The sequence below is a fragment of the Nicrophorus vespilloides genome, unplaced genomic scaffold, assembly GCF_001412225.1.
Source record: "Nicrophorus vespilloides isolate i.1.1-1 unplaced genomic scaffold, Nicve_v1.0, whole genome shotgun sequence".
NCBI lineage: Eukaryota > Metazoa > Arthropoda > Insecta > Coleoptera > Silphidae > Nicrophorus > Nicrophorus vespilloides.
In genome coordinates this window covers 37,554-59,727 of record NW_017097918.1, presented here as the reverse complement: position 1 = coordinate 59,727, position 22,174 = coordinate 37,554, and the positions used below count along the sequence as shown (strand labels likewise).

Here is a 22,174-nt window from a genome sequence, read left to right as displayed (position 1 = left end):
AACTTGAGCATGAAGAACATACAGAACATAAAGAGAAGGAAGAATCTAGCTCACATCACCCAACTGAACAAGAAGAACATACAGAACATGAAGAAAAAGAAGAACCTGGCTCACATCATCCAACTGAACAAGAAGAACATAAATCCGAAGAAAAAACTGAGCACGTTACACATGAAGAAAGCAAGGAACATGAGCATAAAGAACATACAGAACATAAAGAGAAGGAAGAATCTAGCTCACATCACCCAACTGGACAAGAAGAACATAAATCCGAAGAACATACTGACCATGTAACACATGAGGAAAAGATGGACCATGAGCATGAAGAACATACAGAACAGAAAGAAAAGGAAGAATCAAGTTCACATCACCCATGAACAAAGCAAAGAACATACAGAACATGAAGAGAAAGAAGAGCCTGGCTCACATCACCCAACTGAACAAGAAGAACATAAATCCGAAGAACAAACTGAGCATGTAACACATGAGGAACAGATGGAACATGAGCATGAAGAACATACAGAACATAAAGAGAAGGAAGAATACCTTGTTTTCCTCATGTGTTACATGCTCAGTATGTTCTTCGGATTTATGTTCTTCTTGCTCAGTTGGTTGATGTGAGACAGATTCTTCCTTCTCTTCATGTTCTTCATCCTCATGTTCTTTGTTGTCCTCATGTGTTACATGGTCATTTTTTTCTTCGGATTTGTGTTCTTCTTGTTCAGTTGGGTTATGTGAGCCAGGTTCTTTCGTTTCTTCATGTTCTGTATGTTCTTCATGCTCATGTTCTTTGTTTTCCTCATGTGTTTTGTGCTCAGTTTGTTCTTCGGATTTATGTTCTTCTTGTTCAGTTGGGTGATGTGAGCTAGATTCTTCCTTTTCTTTTTGTTCTGTATGTTCTTCATGCTCATGTTCCTTAATTTCCTCATGTGTTTCATGCTCAGTCTGTTCTTCAGATTTATGTTCTTCTTGTTCAGTTGGGTGTTGTGAGCCGGGTTCTTCCTTCTCTTCATGTTCTGTATGTTGTTCATGATCATGTTCTTTGTTTTCCTCGTGTGTTACATGCTCAGTCTGTTCTTTGGTTATATGTTCTTGTTCATTTGGGAGCTGTGAGCCAGGTTCTTCTTTTTCTTCATGTTCTGTATGTTCTTCTTGTTCAGTTGGGTGATGTGAGCTAGATTCTTCTTTTTCTTTATGTTCCGTATGTTCTTCATGCTCATATGCTTTGTTTTCCTCATGTGTTACATGCTCAGTCTGTTCTTCGGATTTATGTTCTTCTTGTTCAGTTGGATGATGTGAGCCAGGTAATTCTTTCTCTTCATGTTCTGTATGTTCTGTTTGTATAGTTGTGTTATGTGAGCTAGATTCTTCATTTTCTTTATGTTCTGTATTTTCTTCATGCTCATGTTTCTTGGTTTCCTCATCTGTTACATGCTCAGTATGTTCTTCGGATTTATGTTCTTCTTGCTCAGTTGGGTGATGTGAGACAGATTCTTCCTTCTCTTCATGTTCTGCATGTTCTTCATGCTCATGTTCTTTGTTTTCCTCATGTGTCACGTGCTCAGTTTGTTCTTCGGATTTATGTTCTTCTTGTTCAGTTGGATGATGTGAGCCAGGTTCTTCTTTATCCTCATATTCTGTATGTTCTTTTTGTACAGTTGGGTGATGTGAACTAGATTCTTCTTTTTCTTTATGTTCTTCATGCTCATGTTCCTTGATTTCATTGTGTGTTACGTTCTCAGTCTGTTCTTCAGATTTTGATTCTTCGTGTTCAGTTGGATGATGAGACCCTGATTTTTCCTTCCCTTCATATTTTGTATACTCAACAGGATTTTCTGTATTTTCATTAGTGCCATGTTCTGTATTGTCTTCAGAAATATATATTTCATGAACAGTAGATGGTGCTACCGTAGATTGAGTATGAGGCCCATGCTCTGCGCTACCTTGATGTTCTTCGTGTTCTGTATGTTCTTCATGCTCTTTTTCCTTAGTTTGCTCATTTGTTACGTGCTCAGTGTGTTCTTCAGATTTATGCTCTTCTTGTTCAGTTAGGTGATGTGAACCTTTATCTTCCTTTTCTTCTTGTTTTGTATGTTCTTTATGCTCATGTTCCTTGCTTTCTTCATGTGTAACGTGCTCAGTTTGTTCTTCGGATTTATGTTCTTCTTGGTGATGTGAGCGAGATTCTTCCTTTTCTTCATGTTGTGTATGTTCTTCATGTTCATGTTCCATGTTTACTTCATGTGTTACATGCTGAGTATGTTCTTCGGATTTATGTTCTTCTTGTTCATTAGGGTGATGTGAGCTAAGTTCTTCTCTATCTTCATGATCTGTGTGTTCTTCATGCTCATGTTCTTTTGGTTGTTCATGTGTTACTTGCTCAGTGTGTTCTTCAGGCTTATGCTCTTCTTGTTCACTTGGGTGATGTGAGCCAGGCTCTTCTTTCTCTTCATGTTCTGTATGTTCTTTGCTTTGTTCATGTGTTATGTGAGCAGTTTGTTCTTCTTTTTCAGTTGGGTGATGTGGTCCAGGTTGTTCCTTCTCTTCATGTTTTGTCTGCTCTTCATGCTCATGTTCCTTGTTTCCCTCATGTGTTACATGTTCAGTTTGTTCTTCGGATTTATGTTTCGTATCACCTTCATGCTCATATTCTTTGGTTTGTTCATGTGTGACGTTCTCAGTATGTTCTTCAGCCTTATGGTCTCCTTGTTCAGTTAGATGGTGTGAACCAGGTTTTTCCTTTAATTCATGTTCTGTATGTTCTTCAGATTTATGATCCCCTTGTTCAGTTAGATGATGTGAGGCATGTTCTTCCTTGTTGCCATGATCTGTATGTTCTTCATGCTCGCGCTCCTTTGTTTGTTCATGTGTTACGTGCTCAGTTTGTTCATCAGACTTATGCTCATCTTGTTCAGTTAAGTGATGTGAATCAGGTTTTTCATTCTCTTCATGTTCTTTATGTTCTTCTTCAGTTGAGCTATGTGTACTAGATTCTTCCTTTTCTTTATGTACTTCATGCTCATGTTCCTTGTTTTCCTCATGTGTTACATGCTCAGTTTGTTCTTCGGATTTATGTTCTTCTTGTTCAGTTGGGTGATGTGGGACAGATTCTTCCTTCTCTTCATGTTCTTTATGTTCCTTGTTTTCTTGATGTGTTACATGCTCAGCTTGTTCTTCGGTTTCATGTTCTTCTTTTTCAGTTGTCTGATGTAAACCAGGTTCTTCCTTCTCCTCATGTTCTTTATGCTCATGTTCTTTCATTTGTTCATGTGTTATATGCTCAGTTTGTTCTTCAGATTTATGTTCCTGTTCAGTAGAGCTATGTGTGCTAGGTTCTTCATTCTTGTCATGTTCATTTTGTTCTTGGGTTTTGTGTTCAGATTGTTCTATTGTCGTATTATCATAGTCGTGATTTGTATGTTGTTCAGATTTAAACTCTTCTTGCTTATTACCATCGTCTGTAACGTATTCTTCGTGAACACTTGACGGATGTAATGTTGAATGCGTAATAGGCTTCATGCTCTCCTTTTGACGATCGTCTGAATTTTCTTCGTGTTCCTGATTTTCATTTTCTTTTTGCTCTGTATGATCATTAGCTCCATGAATGGTATGTTCTTCAGATATAATATCTGAATTCACACTTGAACTTTGAACAGTAGATGGTTCTATCGTACTTTTCGTGCTGACAATTGTAGTTACATCATCATTTTCTCCATATTTATTGTTGTTGAAATTAGTTTTATCTGATTTTTGGTTATCTTTCTCATGGGTTTCATCTAATTCTTGATGTTTTGATTCACTTTGCGAGGATATTGTAGTTTCTGCTGTTGTTATAAGTTCAGATAAACTAGTAGAGGTAGTCGTTGCTTCACTTGTTTGTTGTGACTCTTTAATTGCTGATGATGTCGTCCATTTTTCAGTTTCTTTTGATGATGATTTCGTGGACGATTCGGTAGATACTATAGTGATAACAATAGTTCATAAATTGTTAGTGCAGTTATGATATCAAGTATTACCGTTATTTTCTCACCTGTAGATGATTTCAGTGACTTCGTAACATTACAAATTTCACACATAAATTCTGTGCTACTTTGGTGCTGAGCTTTCTCGGTTGTAGATGTTCTAGGAGAAGGTTTTGCGGTTGTAGAAACTTGATTCATCTTTTCTTCAAAAGAATATACTGTGGTTGCAGAAATATCTAACAATGTTGTACTTCTAGTTGTTTTAAGTTGTTCGGTTGTAGTTGCACTGGTAGATTTTATATTTGATGCAGTCGTTTTTGTATGTGAAGATATTGGCTTGGTTACATTGCATAGGATGCAAGTATTGTCTTCGACAGAATCCTGAGTTTTATGATTTTTCGCATTTGAATGTGTGCTCGCTTCTGCATGGCTTTTCTCTTTTTCATAATTACTACCAGTGCTGTCGGCACTTGTAAAAGAATATACTGAAGTTGAAGCTATTTCTATCAATGTTGTACTTTTAGTTGTTTTATGTTGTTCTGTTGTAGTTTCACTGGTAGATTTTACATGTGATGCTGTCGTTTTTGTATGTGAAGATATTGGCTTGGTTACATTGCATAGGATGCAAGTAGCGTCTTCGACAGAATCCTGAGTATTATGATTTTTCGCATTTGAATGTGTGCTCCCTTCTGCATGACCTTTTTCTTTTTCATAATTACTACCAGTGCTGTCCGCACTTGTAAATTTATTAATGTCAAGTGTACTGGGAATGAAATTCATATTAAAGTTTGGTGTTTCAAGATTTTCTAACGGTGGCGGCGTTGTAGAGAATATATGTAACAACGATTCTATAGTAACAATTATGTTATCAATCGTTGTTCCTTCAGTTGTTAACTGAGATAAGTCTTCAGCAGTATCGAATTGTGTATTACTACCACCTTTTACCTCGTGTAATCGATTTGATGCTTGTAATGTTGACACAGAAGTTGATGATGGAATATGTGATGTCTTTGCAATGTTTATTGAACTAATTTCAGATAGTGGTTGTTGTATGGTTTCTTTAGGTCGTTCCACCGTTGAAGAAGTTTCATGAGAACTTGGTGTTATCATATGCTCAGAATTAGTTTCAACTATTTCCGTTTTACCACTATTGTGTGTTTGTGTGTCTATGCTATTAGTATCTATATGTTCTTGACTTGTTTTTTCTGATTCAATTGAATTTTCTGAACTTTGTTGGCTAGAGACTATTGTGTGAATAGAAGTATGATCAGTCGTGACTTCGTGCAAAATATTTTCATGAGTAGTATGATTTGAACTGGATTCTTCGTGAGCACTCGTACTTCTATGACTGGTAGAATCATCAAGATCCTTGGAATTAGATATTTCGTGAGAAATTGTGCTATCATTCTGTGTAATGTCTGTGTGATGTTTTTCATGCGAATCTAATACATCTTCGTGTATTGATGATGCCGATACGTTACTTTCAATTTGCAATGACGTCGTTGTAGTTTTTTCATCAATTTCCGTAGAAGATTCCACTGGATTTTCACTTTGGGAAGCATCAGTAGTCATATTTTGGACTCCACCAGTCGTACTACCTTCCAATTCATCATCATCTTCATTTAATATATTATTGATAAATTGTTCAGTATTCTTCTGAGTAAAAGAATCCTCAAACGAATTTTCATCGTCGTCGTCTTCGTCATTTTCTGTTGTAGTTATTTCCACCGTACCGCGCTCACTTCCTTCTGTCCCTGTACTTAATGTCGTCACATCCTCTGAACTCTCACTGTTCACTATTTCAGATGAAATTGTTGTTACATCCTCCTCTGTAAGCAGTTCTGTTTTGTTGTCTTCTTCTATTTCATTAGTATTTTTGTTGGTGGTATCTGATGTATCTAAAGGATTTGTTATTTCATCATATTCAGAATCTGTAGATTTAGTAGTTGCTCTGACTTCGATGGTTTTTTCCGGCATCAATGTTATGGTATGAACTGGTCCAAACTCATCAGTTACAGCATGCTCTGTGACATTTATATTATGCTCAATATTTACAGTTGATCCCTGGAAGATTTCATTGTCTTTAGATAGAGTGACATCTATATGCTGTCCTTTGTCAACAGCATAACTGGCAGAGACAGATGGTATTGGTATTGGTAATGCTTGTGTTGTGCTTCCATTAGCTTCTGTTGTTCCCATGAAATCTTTCAAAATGTAAATTGGAGTTGTGCTTTGCGACATTTCATCGCTATATTTGTCTTGTAAGAATGGTTGCACTTTACCAATCGATGCTTTAAACTGGTCTTCCGTGCCTAACGTGCTTTGATTTGCTACACTAAGTGACTGAGATGAACTTTCCCCATTTACATGAGTACTTAATTCGTCAGTTGATTGTTTATGGCCTTCTTCTAATATAACAGTTGTAGTTTCTGGCGATGATATATTTTCATCGGATGATTGAACAGAACTTTCAACAGTTGTTTCTTGATTAGAATTTTCTTCTGACGATGCATTACTGATTTTTTCAGTTGAAGCTACCGTCGTTGCTACACTATTATCCACATGAGTTGTATTTTCATCTGAGTGCGTAGTTTGTTCTTCATGCACAGTGCTTTCCCCGGTAGAATGTACAGAAGTTTCTTCATTCAAGTGTGCATTTTTTCCTTTACCGGATAATTCAAAGTCGTTCTCTTCTTCTTCTTTTACAAGAGTATTTTCTTCTGACAAAAGTGTACTGCTTTCAATTAAATGTGTTTTGTTTTCTTCCGATGAGTTACTAACGTTCTCCTCGGTTAAATGTGCAGAACCATCTATAGTTGTTTCAATAGTAATCTCATTAGATGCCTGAGTAGTGTTTTCCTCGGAAATAGATGTATTATTTTCTTCAGATGAATGCATTACGTTTCCGTTAGTTGATTGAGAATTGTTTTCTTCGGATAATTGTGTCATGCTCTCTTCAGGTGCTTGAGTTACGCTTTGTTCAGTTGCATGCGTTGAACTTTCCTCGGCAGAATGGTCTAAATTACTATCATATGGATTAGGTGTTAGTTCCTGAGATTGTGCAATATTTGGTGTAGAATTTTCAATAACATGAGCATCACTTTCTGCATTTTCTTTAGTCGTTGATGTAGAATTCGGTATTAATTGTTCTATTTCTGATACTTTAACATCCGTATTTTGCTTCAATGTTTGTGTACTGTGATCAGATGATATAATATCGGAAGATTGTGTGGTTATTTCTGATGCATTTTCATTGGGAGATACAACCACCTCTTCAGTTTTCGATTTATTGGACATTTCCATATTAGTTTGGTTAGCAGCATTGGCCTTTATTTCTGAGGAAGATATGGGTTTTACGAAAAATGGTAGAGGAGTTGTAAAATTATTATCGTTCATGTCCAATGAATCGTTTTCCAGTATTGGAGATTGCGTGATGAATGGAATCGTCATATTATGCTTGTCGTTACTTAAAATGGTGACTGACTCGGTTATTTGACCTTGATTTGTAATATCCGGGATGTTGGTAGCTTCTTCAAAATGATTGTTAGATTCTGGTACGGTCTGAGCAACAGTTCCTTGAGTTATAAGATCAGGCGAATTCGTAATCAAAGGATTGGTTGTTATTTCACTATGATTTATACTTGTTTCGTTCGTTACTTGACTCATAGTATTTTGGAAAGTCACAGTTTTCGCTTCTTCCAAAGATTCTAAATGTTTGGATTCTATTGCGGAATCAGTTAAACTATGTTCTGTCTTTACTTGATTTTGTAGTTCAGCATTAGTGCCTTGAGTTATTACATCAAGAGAAATTGTGGTTTCTACTTCTGAAAACTCTGGTGGTTTGGTTATTATTGGTCCATTTGATACCACCTGATTATTCTGGTCAATGATTGTCGTTTGTGTAATTTCTAATGATTCCGAAGGTTTAACGGTCATTTCAGTATTGGGTATGGTGGAGTCTACATCTTTAACCTGACCATTGGATTCTGTATCTTGTACTTGGCTTTGTATTATTTGATCGGCAGGTCTTGTGCTAGCTATTGTTACACTAATAGAAGCACTAGTTTCACTAATTACGTTTGATAAACTTGTTTCCTGCACATCATTCCCAGGCTCGACTTCGCTATTAAGGTAGGAAGATTTTTGATTTGTAGGTTGAGGATTACTTACGGAACCTTCTGGTACTGCACCATTAGACGTGTCGTTCCCTATATTTAAATCGCCTGAAGATATCGTGGTAATATTCAAAGGTTGATTCGTGATGAAGAAACTGGATTTCCCCAAGCTACCTGTTTCATTTAAAATTTCATCCAAGTTACTTACCTGAGGTTGCGCGGTGATGAAGAAAGTAGTTTTTTCCTGATTTACGGTATCATTTAAAATATTATTCAACGAATCCGTCACGTTTCCAGGTTTTTGCGTGATAAAGAAAGTTGATTTTCCAGAATCGCTGTTGGTTTCATTTAATACTGTTCCTACTTCTATTCCAGATGTAGAGGAGATGAAGAAAGTTGATTTTGCAGAATCTCCAGTCTCGTCCATCACTTTATTCATAGAGTCTGTGTGATTGCCTGGTTGATTGGTTGTTATAAAAAAAGAAGATTTTGCACCATTCCCTGTTTCATTTATGAGTTGTCCTAGAGAATCGCTTTGCATTCCAGGTTTATTTGTTATAAAGAAAGTTGTCTTCATAGAACCTCCAGTATCATTTAACAATTTCTCCAATGAATCAGTTTCCATCCCAGGTTTATTGGTGATGAAGAAACTTGATTTTAAAGAACCTCCTGTTTCGTTTAATACTTGTTCCAAAGAATCAGTTTGACTTCCAGGCTTATTAGTTATGAAAAAACTTGATTTCATGGAATCCCCTGTTTCATTTAACACTTGTTCCAAAGAATCTGCATGGTTACCAGGATTGTTGGTTATAAAGAAACTGGACTTCATCGAATCTCCAGTTTCATTCAACAGTTTTTCCAGCGAATCCGTTTCCATTCCTGGTTTATTTGTAATGAAGAAACTCGATTTCATAGAATCCCCAGTCTCGTTTAATAGTTTTTCCAACGAATCTGTTTCCATTCCTGGTTTATTTGTAATGAAGAAACTCGACTTCATAGAATCCCCAGTCTCGTTCAATAGTTTATCCAACGAATCCGTTTCCATTCCTGGTTTATTTGTAATGAAGAAACTCGATTTCATAGAATCCCCAGTTTCATTCAAAATTTTATCCAACGAATCTATGGATCCCATTCCTGGCTTATTTGTAATAAAGAATGTTGTTTTTTCGCCGAAACTGAAATCGTTCTCATCATAATCGACTTCGGCATTCTTCTTAACAGATTTGCCTAGCAATTTCGAAAAGAATCCTCTTTTGTGACGCGGCCGATGTATTCGACCGTATCTTCCCCTATTTTTACGTCGCATATACTTAAATATATTTATGTGGGCCGAACGCTTGGGTTTACCATAAACTATGGTCGGACGTACTGTGAATTTTGAGGGCCCTGGTTTAAAAAACGATTCTCCTCTTCGGGGTCCCGTTTCCCGAATAGCCTCCTCCAAATGCTACCCTTTTTCTTTTTCCTCTTTTTTTTCACCTTACTCTGCTTTTTATACGCATTCACCAAGCCTTCTTCATTGTCACCGGGAATAAAGAGTCCAGTGTATTCCTTCTTCTGTTTGGTATTTTTAAAGCTATTGTGACGAACCTGATCCGATCTTGTCAATACAGGATCATCGTCAACGTCCACCTCATTTTCAGGAACATCCATTTTAACGTTGTCTCGCTTATTACGTGTTTTAATATCGTGTTTAGTATTATCATCCTCGATATGTCTCATTATCGATTCCAGTTCATTGGCGATTGTCAGATCTCTCTGCAGTCGTTTCATTTCCTCATTTAAATCGTCCGCATCGTAATAATCTTCAAAATTTTCTATCGATTTCTTGGTTTCCGCTATTTTAGATGTATCTCCGGAAGGTTTTTTATGTTGTTTATGGTCTGAAGTAGTTTTTGAACCTGAACGCTTGAATTTAGGGGACCCACTAGAGTTTATAATTTTATGAGCAAGTTTTTGGAGGGCCGTCCGTTCGGCATCACTAATATCCGCCAACACATTATTTTCACCAGCACCATTTGCCGCTCGATTCATACCACCTGGATTCTCACACGATGCTGTTGTCGATTCGCACTTGGTCACTGAATCTAACGATTCCTGCGCTGAATGTAAAGGTTCCACGGCTTCGGCCAACTTTTGATCAACAGTTTTCAAATTTTCAATGACCGTATCTATAACGTTTTTGTCCAAAGACTTCTTCGCTATTATACTATTGTTGGTTTGAGCTGAATTGGTTACTGGAGATATAGGTGGAAGAATGCTCACAGTGGGTTCGATGGCTCTTATTTGTTTGTTCTGTGGCTGCTGCTGAGCTTGCGGTAGAACGGGAATATTTGCACTTGGTATTTTTATGAGGGTGTATTGGACGGTTGTGCTTGGAAGAGCCTGTCTCCGAGGACGATGGTTCGGTTTAATCTTCTTTGGTTTCTTTTTATTATCAACGCAGTTTGGCGGAACGTGCGGTGCTTCACCATTTCCTTCATCACAAGAGGATTCGCTCTCTTCGTCATCATGACTATCGCATCCGTCATTTTGAACATTTTGCTCGGTGCTATTGTTATTTTGAGAATCAGATTTAATAGTGCTATTAGTCTCGTTATTAGCAAGCGTATTCTCATCAGTGGAATTGTCATTTACATCGGTTGAATTAGTGTTACGTAAATTCATTTTCAAAAACTTCTCGGCGTCCTCTTTAGTAGGAATATCAAAACCTCCAGTACCTTTATCATCATCTTCCATTTCCTTATCGCAGTCAAGAGCCTTGTTAAACAGATTTGTTTCGTTTTCCAAAAGTTTATCGCAGTCTAGTTCATCTTTCTGCGCGGAATCTGAGTTAGCCGTTGCATCTGTTGGCGCTCGGATTGCATCCGAAGATACAATCGTGGTCTCATTAGAATTAACTTCAGCATCTTTTGGTTTTTCAGTCGATGAAACAGAATTCACTACCAAAGAAACTGTAGTTTGTACACCCGTATTCGTCACTTCCGTAGTACTATTACCCGTTCCTTCATGAATCTCTGAAATGCTTTTCGTGAAAATGAATGGTATAGAAATCGTGGTGTTCTCGGGTTCCGTTGACTCCATGGTAGTTTGAATATCTCGGACCTGAGCTTCCACCGGAGGACCGTTGTTGACATGCAAATCTTGGTCTATAAAGGATCTTGGAGATGCGGCAATATTCTGGATTTCCAATTTATGTTTACCCGAAATTAAATTCTGATTGACTCGCTTAGGTTTATTCTTATTCACGTGTGCCTGCGATTTTTGCGGCATCTCTTTACTTTCGACAAAATGCTTTTGAATTAGAACCTTCTGGGACTTTTGCGGATGCAAGTCATTTTTATTTGGAACGAATTTCGCAGGTGACATAAGCATCAATGGATTGTTGGATTTTTGTATCTTCTGAGGGTTTACAATTTGGGATATAGATTTAGGTTGTTTTCGAGCTTGATTATCCATAGGAAGCCTGTTATCAATGCTCTCCATTTCATGCGACTGCTCATTTTGCATCGAGTCAGTGGGGGATAGTACAGCGTTTTTCTTAAATTTGATCTTGGCTGCCTTTAAAATATCGTTTTCCCACGAGTAAGGATTGGTGGTATGGACTGCCGTTTCTGTAGAGGAAAACGACTGTTTACGGGCGTTTTCCTTAAGAACATTATTGTTTCCCGATTTTGTACTTGAAACTTGATGCGATGTAATTGATAAATCTTTCAGCTTATCTATTTCGTGAGGTTTGTTCTCGGTGATTGGAGTTTGATAAATGCGAAGAAGATCATTCATGTTATTGGGGATAGTTGCGAACGAATTTAACTGATCGTCCGAATCGAATATTGTTCTATAATTCCTACTGGTAACGCCGTGCTTTTTATCGGCGACGTATAGAGATCCAAAGGTGTCGGCCATCAGAAGCGCATCGTCTATTTCATGTTTTGCTGTCGTTTTTCTCCCATCCACTTTACGATGTTTAATTAATGCTGGTTCTTTTCTATACTTATGCGGCGCATTAGACTGATGTTTCTTAACCTTTTGAGGCTTCGGAGAGACGTAATACTTTTTCATCGTTGTGGACGACGTGGACGTTTTTCGCTTGAGCTCGTTCGTTGGACTGGCGTTGTTTTTGTAGTGCACTAAAGAATTTTCTGAGGGCTGTGCAGTTGCGGCAGATTTCTTCTCGGTGGTTGTGGCTGCGGTGCGTGGAGCTTCCGTGAATATGTACTCGTTGGGACTCTTGGTGGTGATGAGGATGACCATTGTAGCTGCGTAATTTTGCATTTTCAAATAGGCATCGTTAGTGGCAGCTGCCAGGTTACCTAGGTATGACTTGCCGAAACTTCCTCCAACTAACGGCGACAAATTCAGGTAGCGTTTTTTGCGTTTCCGTTTCCTGCGTCTGGTCAGAAAGTTGGGCAGAACTCGAGTTTTCATCTGGCGCATCTTGAATTTGAGCAAGGAATTCATGTCGTCGACGTTCTGTCTAGGCGCATCGTAAGTGTCGGTAGGACGTGCTGTTGTTAGATCTGCCTGTCTCCTCCTGAGCTCCTTCGCCGACGTCGTGGCAAGATCTTCGTAGGTGACATTGGACAAGGAGAGCACTGTTTTTAAGCTTTCGGGTAGCTCGAGCTCGATAGCTTCAATCTTCTTCAACGAATTCGATACGGTGTTTTCGGTGACTTTAGCCTCTTCCTCGATGATATCTTCGAAGTCGGCGACTTCGTTTAGATCTATGGCGCGTTTCTGGACGCAGTGGACTGGCGACAACGACAATATCAGCATGAACGCATACAAGCTACAAAATCCGCAATGTTACTACCACTACTAAAGGATTGGACGCGATTGTGTTATTTGACTTACCAATTTAAATGCCAAAGCATCTGACAGTGTGCAGAGGATCTGGCTGTATGTTCATTATTGTCGAAGTGTTTCGTGGTTACATAAGATATTGTACCTCCCTTGTGCAGCAGATACACGAGTGGAAAAGGAGCTGGGCGATAAAAAGTCAAGTAGAACTAGGTATAAAAAGTCTTCAATCACTGTCACTTCGCGTTGTTTCCAATGATGTCTCGATGTCGATGGTTATTTCTGTTTTGTCGCAATTGACATTCACGGATTTATTACTGACGTTTAAAATTCGTCAAACAGTAAAAATAGAAGTAAAATAGTAAAATAAAATAGTCTTGAAATGTACACTATTGGAAACTTGATGCACACAGCTCGGCGGAGCGTTCAAATATTGAAATTAGATTTGCAGTAGGAAAGGCTAGCGCCGTATCCCCTTTCAACAGCACTTACCCTTATACATATATATATACTAATATGATCACTACATGGAAACTCTCGCCATCGTATTGATTTTCCATCACCGGTTTTGATTAATATGAAACTAAAGTAATAAATGCCAATCATTCCGTTATTAGTGGTGATGTTTCCCGTAATGTTCATTTTCCTTTTATTTTTCTATTCGAGGTAGCACAAATGCGACGTCGGGATTAGGAGCCGATGAAATCCCCGGCATTACATTTGTCACGGGCCCAGGTGTTCTGGGAAAGATCATGGAAATTAACTTCCAAGAGCGTATGTTTTCGACCTAATGAAAACAAAGTACCGTGAACGCAATAAAAATCTTCACTCTCCTCAACAAAAAGCTAAAAAGTATAAAGAAATCGATGATTTTCGCTAGCAGAAAAGATTAATAATTTCATCAAAACCGATGCACTCCCTAATTGTTTTAACTCAATAAAAGCAAACACTCGTTGTGTCCAATAATACGTAATATAAACAGCAATACGGTAACTCCGATTTTTTCAGATTAGCCACCAAATTTCGGACAGGTTAATTGATTAACGCTCTGATATCGTTGACGCGCTAAAAACATACACTTGTGCACTTTAGCCGTCTCTTCCATATCAACATTGTAATCAGTATTATCTTCACGTAAGGTCGTCATTAGCTTTCAATTTATTCGTGTTAGTTTTAAAATTGCGGATCTCTGCGAATGTTATTTTTGGTGCGCGCATGTGTTCCACTTCTTCGCCCCCGGAGGAAATCCACAGGTATAAGTTGGAAAACGGAGCTTTGATCCGTTCAGTTTTCGTAAATACCAGTTGCCGGTTCGTCGGTATATTGGTGTTTGAAATCATCTTACAAGATGAGGCCACCATCCTTCAAAATTTGTTTCAGTCTATGTTGTCTCTTCCTCGCCGCTACTGCTTTGGGGAAAGAACGGGATGCTCGATCGATAGGTATTTCATATACACAATTATTCAATAAACATCACAACTTTTACACAATTATAAATAATATCGAATACCACGCAATAATAACTATAATTATATACATGCTCACAAATACAAATAATTAGTATTTTACTAATGATAACAATATTTATTACGATAATATAAGTAAATTACAGACCACATAAATCATTTAAAAAATGTACAGAAATGTTAATTAGATTTTTTTCAAACTGTTTTATTATTGAACATATGTTAATCTAAATATTGAAATGATAAATCACAAACCTTCGTAGTTATTTAATTTTCATTAAACTATAGAATTGTTATTATTAAGTACTTCTAAGATTTATTTTAAGTAACTAATTGAAAAATATACTATAAATCCAGACAAAGTAACAAAATCGGAAAAACGAATTTAATATTGAACAGAAAATTGAGCGTTTTACAGTTAAATATTGCATATGAAAAACTGTCACCTAATGACTAGAGTGCATGGGATTACAATCTTAGAAGCCATAATGCCACAATTTGCATATATTCTATTGGATTATGTAAAATGTACTAAAATAAATACATTCTAAATAAAACATTTCTGCAAAACATTAAAAAAGATAACTTTTATATAAATTTAATTTTTAAATAACTAATTTACTTGCTAAACTATATTTGATTTTATATCTTTTCAGTTTGTTAAATAATAAATCTAAATTCGGTCTTCAATTTTACTAAAAGAAGTATTTTATTTTATAATAAACATAATTTATCTAAGGATTTGTAATGTATGAATTTTAACAATAACCTATTAAGTATTAATAAAAGTTTAATACATTAACAAAAAAATAATAAAATATTTCATGTTTTGTGAATCGACGAAATAATTTTGACTAGTGCGATTTTAGTTATAATTGGAAAAACATCTTCATGTGCAACATCACTTTCATTTTCCGAGTCGAAATAAATTACCGGTATTTCTTATCAAAATTTACCGGTAATCATATAAGTCGGTAAAACCGGTTAATATTTTACCGGTAATAGAACAGGAAAATGGGCCATTTTCCATTTGTTGTTTAAATCTACAAACGTTAACTAACTGAAACGATAAGTAAGATTTAGTAAAAAATATAATTTGAATTTGCGCATAAATGAAACAAAATAAATTGAATAGAACGCTGTAGAAAAATGTTTATGAAGTTATGAAGTCAACACAAATATGCAATTCAATTAAACTTCCTGCAAATAGAGGAAACACATCAAATCAAACTCAATAAACGTATTTCGCGCGGAATGTTTGCAATTGAATTTCTGCACAACGGAAGAACATCCGTTTCCAACTAATTGAAAAATCGCATTCGATTTTCCGAGTCCACATTCATAATTGTCCAACATAAAATTGGCGGCGGCGCCGGGTAATATAAATAAAATCACTAATTGAATTTTTTAATGAGATTTCTACTTTCCATATGCACGGACATAGTGAAATTTAATTTATATTTTATTTATAAACAAACATCAGAAAGAATAAGTATGAATTAGCTTTTCGCAAATCCGAGTAATTAATTTATGAAAGATATCTCGATTTAATCTCTACAGTAAGGTGGAAAACTTCGGAGGGGACAATTTAAGTTGTTCGATCGTTTCGGTTGTAATTGGTTGTCAACAGAAAATCCGGGGATTTGCTCAGGGATTATGGGAAGAATATAAATCCGCAATTAATAAACCGCAGAGTGAAATAAAATTAAGTCGCCGCGCCAGTTCTGCCTCGAGGGTGATTATATAAACGGAAGATATGTTTTTGCAGGCAGGAGCTTAGCATTTAATTACGGGTCGTTCATTGTTTGTTCTCTCACCGTTTCTGTACCAGTACATCATAACAATACTACGAACACATGTGTAATTGCTCGACGTGCCGGAAAGCAATCGAGTTTGCGTTTGATCAAAATTCGAATTAAAAAATAATAATTAGAGTTTAATGGATTCGCATTAATTTCATATTTTCCATCAGAGAAATATAGGAGCCGAGTGGACGCGTGGTTGGATGAGGTGGATGACAGCTTGAAGGAGTTCAATAAGCTATCGGCGAAGCTAACTTGGGATATGTCCATCGGTAAAGGCGATGACAATACTGTAAAGCATGCGAAGGAAATCCTCTTCGTTCGAAATTCGTGGAAAAATCGAGTTTGTGGGTCGAAGGTGAAGGAACAGTTATTGAGAGACGATCAAAGAAGGAAGATTTATTTATTGTGCAGAGGACCTAAATTCACCGACGAAACTGCTAAGTACTCACTCGGAGAACTTAAGTGCTTGCATCTATTTAATTAATTCGATTTCAGGATAGAGATGAAAGCGCTGAACGAGATGCGCTCAACTTACGGCGTGGAAATTTGCTTCCCGGAAAATCAACCGACTACCATGCACGAGCTGAGTTCACCCACGCAGAATATCAGCGATTATCCGAAACCTGGACAGTGCTTGAACGGAGAGCCCGATTTGGAGTGGTTAATGAAGAGGATCGATCTGAATCCCGATCAGCTCAAATGGATCTGGGAAAGCTGGCATAACGCGGTGGCGAAGGACATGAGAGCGGTTTACCCCAAAGTCGTCAGCATTCAGAATTTCGTGGCCAGGGCTAACGGTCTGTATTCTCATCGTTATTTATTAAATTTGATTATAACTGTGCACAGGTTATTCTGATATGGGTGCGGTTTGGAGGGATGAACTGGAGATGTTCGATCTTCAAAACATCGTCATGGATTTGTACAAGAGTGTTGAGCCTCTGTACAAAATGCTTCACGCTGCAATTCGGCATAAATTGTTGTTGAAATACGGACATTCCGAAATCGATCCGACCGGGCCTTTACCAATACATCTTCTAGGTATCCATCCAGATAGTGAAGTTGATAACAAGTATATACATTTATTTTTAGGTAATATGTGGGGGCAGGATTGGTCACCATTGATCAAGCTCTTCGATAACTCGAACGAGCTGATAGATTTAAATTCTAGAATGAAAAATGATAACTGGACTATTTACGATATGGTATGTTAAACTTAATACTCATATAATTTGAAATTATTAATAAGTTTCAATACTGAACGCTAATTATTCTCTACAGTTGAAATGCATAAGAAATAACAATATAAAATTTTAAATTTGTTTTACATAATATATACGCACAAAGGTTGTCGTGGACCCTAGGCAGTTAAGTAGATCACGACGAGGAAAAAAAGGAGTGGTGGGTTTTTAACAACAAAATATGTATTCTTGAATTCTGACTTAAATGTTTTTCATGGATAAAACAAATTATGATCAGGGAAATCGTGGATTTATCGTGGGCCCTAGACACTGCGCGTTATGACTGCCTAATAAAAAATTATGACTTGCAATAAGGCAAGTTTAAATACAAATTCACGCTACACAAAAATATATTATTATATGTATAATATTCACACTTTTTAGAAATCAATCTATAGCAACAGTTTTAATTATATACATTTTAATTTGAAAATGTGACATATAATTAATATTTTATTGAATTAATTTAAATTTTTATATCACCTAAATTTAAAGGTATATTACATAACATTTAGTACATTAAATATAGATGGATTTTAACTTATTTCATTCACAAATCTTATTGATAATATTCATTTTTGTTGTGTGACTTTGTATTAACTTAGTTCTACTAGTTACTTAAAAATTAAAAAATATTGTATTTTTATGCCACATAATCTACAAGATTAGACTGATTAGACTTAAAGTATAAAATTCGTATTATCTTATTCTTGATTTATGAAATGAATACAATTATCGATTTTTAATACAAATTATTTTAAAAAATCCATCAGTAAGAAAAAACATGATTTTTACTATTTGAAAATAATGTTTTCAAATATTTAAGAGGAATAATAATGCTTGATATGATTTGTTTTTAGGTATCAGAAGCTGAGGATTTCTATACTTCTATGGACTTAATGGCAATGACTCGAAAGTTCTGGAAAAACTCGGTAATGGATGAAAACAATGCAAACATGTGTCATGGATCTGCTGCCGATATGTTCACCGGCGATGATTACAGGTATAACTTATAAATCTATTCGAAAATGATATTTATAAAAAAAATGATTTTGAATACAGGATGTTGCTGTGCGCTAAAGTGAACATGGAGTATTTCTATGTAATGCATCACGAGATGGGTCACTTGGAATATGACATGGCCTATAGATATCAACCGGCTGTGTTTCAGGTAATTTCAGGTGCCACTGATCGATAATTGGTAATGCTAATAAGCAATTTTCAGGACGGTGCGAATTCGGCGATCCATGAAACTATTGGCGATGCTATAATGCACGGAGTAATGGCGCCTCCGCATTTGCAGAGATTGGGATTATTAAGAGACGATGAACTAAATGATAGGCGAATTGATGAGTTGCTGCTGCTTCAACAAGCTTTGAACAAAATTGCCGAAATACCGTTTGCATTGATCGTGGATAAATACAGGTGGGATGTATTCGCAAACAAAATCGGAGAGCACGAATTGAACGACGCTTATTGGAAGATGAATGAGAAAATCCGCGGTGTCGTTCCACCGACCCGAAGGAGCGAGGCTTATTTAGACGTTGGCGCTAAGTTCCATGTACCCGACAACACTCCTTACATTCGGTAAATCTATAAAGGTTTTACTATTACATCCGTATTAACATCATCCTTTAGCTATTTCTTGAGCGGCATTCTGCAAATGCAGGTATTCAAAGGCTTGTGCGAGCTATCATTATACGGAACACATCCAAACGAATTTGCGGCTAAGCTCGATTTACCTTTGCATCGATGCGACATCTACGGTTGCAAACTATGCGGTGAAGCTTTGATGTAAGTTAAACATCAAGTCCCAATTAAAAAAATAAATTATTATTATTATTTTAGGCAAGCAATGTCGCTGGGTTCGAGCGTTCACTGGTCGGAGGTCTTGCGCATTTTGACTGGTAAAAGTTACATAACAACAGCACCACTCAGGGAATACTACATGCCCATAGAATTATTCCTCAAGGATTATATCAAAGCCAACAACATCCCCGTAGGCTGGTAAATATTGGAATATAAGTGTATAACTTAATAATAGTTAAATAAAGTGTCAGTCTTACTTCGATTACTTTTTATTCGTCACAAATACAATGAAGTGTATAAATCATGTTAAAATATAAACACATATATAATTAATTAAATAAGAGTGATAACATTCCATAATTATATGTGTAGAATATATGATTGTTTTAAAAATTGTATATGAATATAATATAATTATAAATATATATATATATGTATGCTTTCATCAATAATAATATAATATAAAATATAATAAAATGTGTATTTTTTTTTATAAAGTGTAAGTAACAGGCACATAACATGTCTTTAGTCAATTATTTTTCAGGCACTAAAAGTTACGACTAAACATTGGCTACATTCGTGCGCCAAGTAATATTAATAATTAATAAATGTAATATTTAATAGAAGCATTAAACCACTCCATAAACTCCATTGGCACGATCCATGTACAATTTGTGTTATAAAATATATATATTTAATAGGTAATTTAAAAAAAAAGCAATTACGATGGATTAGCACCAAAATATTAACAAACAAAATAATCTTCGTCGATAAGGTCACTTTCGTTTCGCATCTGCTTATTCTAATCTAAAGGTTTTCGTGGCAGTCTCCTGTTTACTGCTCCTCACCGTCGATACAGTTTTCTTTTCAGTGATCTGTTGGGTAACGGACTTCTTCAACATTTTCTGTTCGAGCGTATCGGAATCTTTCAACGTGGGCGCATCGTTCATGAATTCGACAGTGTTCGAATAGGAGCTTTGATAATCTGATCCGTTTTTAAACGACGAACTCTTCGGACTCGGCGTCGTGTAGTATTTCTCCGACGCTGTATACGTCATTGGTTGGTATCCAGAATGATAGCTCTCGATCTTATTCGTGACAGTTTTATATCCGCCCGGTATTAAAACGGTATTAGTATTCATCTCGGAAGTTGTGTAACCGTCGACGGGATCTTGCGATTCTTTCAAGGATAACGATGGGAATTGGTCTGTTGCGTACGTCATATTACTATCGAATGATCTGTACGGTTTACCGAATGTGTTGCTGTACGTTTTTTCCTGGATCTGTCCATAGTGATCACCATATTTGTTCTGATCGTAATGAGAGTCGTAGGATTTGGGTGAATAGGGTGGGTCATAAGTCGTTTTCGGAGAGGTCGGGCTGTATTTCGGTTCGTGGGTTGGGGAAGAAACAAATTTGGGAGCGGTCTTCGCGAAAGAATTGTAGCTCTGATTCGTGCCGTATGGGTCGCTGGATCCTTGCAGATTTATCCTGTTGGGTCGATGTCGGTCCAAAGAGTGCACCTTCTCCGGACTCTCCAGATAATCATATGATTCGGCGCTGGTGTAAGTATTGTTATGGGAGCGGTTATTGGTGTAATATGAATCTAGACTGAAAATAGATACAATACGTTATAAAACTATTCGTTTCTTTTAAACATAAACGGCTTGGTCAGCAGCAACTAATTTCTCTCTACATAATTATTTTAACAGAAATCAAATTTCTACTAACAGTAGCAAAGCGTGAATATTAAAACTACTGACAAATTAATTAGTGTTATTAAAAAAAAACTAAATGCAATTAATGAAATCTCATTCAAGAATTCTCAAAAATGTTCTAATAAATAGCAAAATTGGATTACAAATTAGAAAGTCCTTGAATGATTAATGAAATAATAATATTAAATCGTGCAAAGCCTTACCCTGTTTTCTGAACTGCAGTTTGCATTCAAGAAGGTTCCGCTTCTCCAAGAAGTCGGTGCTAGTTAATACTGTTTCCTCCACATGCGATTCAAAACTGTCACTGAATGTGTATGTGCATACAAAGTTAATAATGCATCATGCTTAAATCTAGAGTTTATAATTCACACACCACAACAAATATGCACATGTATAATAAACCAAAAATATAGAGCCCAACCACCTAGTGCCAATTGGTGTAGTAAAAATAACAGTATGGAAAATATTTAAATTTGTTGAAGCCGTCTTTCATGAAGCAGGAAAAACATTGTTATTAGTAGCGTTAGACACACACCTGGACTTACCGCGATGTGACTCCATCGTAGTTAGAACTTATATAACCGTCCGTATCTTCGCCAGAGGCATCTCCACCCTTCATTTTATACTTGGCCTGCCTGATGGCAGTCAGCTTACCTCTGGCTTCTTCTAATTGCCGTTCAATGCGCAACACCTCAGTACGAGCATTGATTTCTTGGGCAATACCCCCAACCATTCGTTTGTTGAGAACTAGTGATCTTTCTTCCTCAACGCTGATTGCACGCTGAGCGGCGCGTACTAAGTTATCAATTGATCTGATGACTGCGCTTCCTGCTTGTTGCAGTCTTCTCGTTGCTTCTGTGTCTCCTTCTGCTTTAACTTTGCAGGCTACAAGTAGCTGTGCTGTAGAACTTGCAACTTGTTTCGCCGAAGAGATCATCTTTTCTTCGCTGGCTAACCCTTGTACTAGGGCATTGGCACTCTCAACTAGACTGTGAGTAGCGGCTGCGACCAAGCGAGCAGCAGAAATTAAACCTTCAGACCATTGTCCATCATCTGATGATGTTAAAGGTGTACCCGACACCTTTCCGCTGTCAATCAATTCTCTCTGAGCCGCACTTGCAGCCTTCACCAAAGCTGAAGTTGCCGCTGCTATAGATTTGGCAGCCTCCAAAATCATCTCATCGAAGTTCATGTTCTCATCCAGTTCATTTGTCTGAAAAATTAAATTAAAAATATAATCATATAATTGGAATAAAGAGAT

At 36.7% G+C, this 22,174-nt stretch overlaps 3 protein-coding genes across 9 annotated transcripts in view; 1 reads left to right on the top strand and 2 right to left on the bottom strand.

Moving 5' to 3' along the window:
- Positions 1-423: 423 nt before the first annotated feature.
- Positions 424-4,336, bottom strand: LOC108561358 (sarcoplasmic reticulum histidine-rich calcium-binding protein-like). The gene is made up of 2 exons (XM_017919246.1): positions 4,031-4,336; positions 424-3,959 (listed from the first exon to the last, which is right to left on the bottom strand). The coding sequence occupies exons 1-2, from the start codon at positions 4,158-4,160 to the stop codon at positions 424-426; spliced, it is 3,666 nt and encodes a 1,221-aa protein (XP_017774735.1). The 5' UTR covers positions 4,161-4,336.
- Positions 4,337-14,179: 9,843 nt separating this feature from the next.
- Positions 14,180-19,451, top strand: LOC108561359 (angiotensin-converting enzyme-like). The gene is made up of 10 exons (XM_017919247.1): positions 14,180-14,319; positions 16,316-16,589; positions 16,644-16,945; positions 16,995-17,186; positions 17,238-17,350; positions 18,247-18,389; positions 18,449-18,557; positions 18,612-18,973; positions 19,025-19,180; positions 19,235-19,451. The coding sequence occupies exons 1-10, from the start codon at positions 14,226-14,228 to the stop codon at positions 19,395-19,397; spliced, it is 1,908 nt and encodes a 635-aa protein (XP_017774736.1). The 5' UTR covers positions 14,180-14,225; the 3' UTR covers positions 19,398-19,451.
- Positions 19,452-19,746: 295 nt separating this feature from the next.
- Positions 19,747-22,174, bottom strand: part of LOC108561360 (talin-2) — a 33,952-nt gene continuing 31,524 nt past the window's right edge. For 4 of the 7 annotated variants that reach the window (XM_017919250.1, XM_017919248.1, XM_017919252.1 and 1 more), the window contains exons 18-19: positions 21,459-22,126; positions 19,747-20,806 (exon numbers count right to left, since the gene is read on the bottom strand). In XM_017919250.1, the coding sequence (XP_017774739.1) occupies positions 19,993-20,806; positions 21,459-22,126 (1,482 nt within the window). In that variant the 3' untranslated portion in view covers positions 19,747-19,992. Of the gene's footprint in view, positions 20,807-21,116; positions 21,218-21,448; positions 22,127-22,174 lie in introns of those variants that run through there. The other 3 variants (XM_017919253.1, XM_017919254.1, XM_017919255.1) reach the window with 3 other exon arrangements.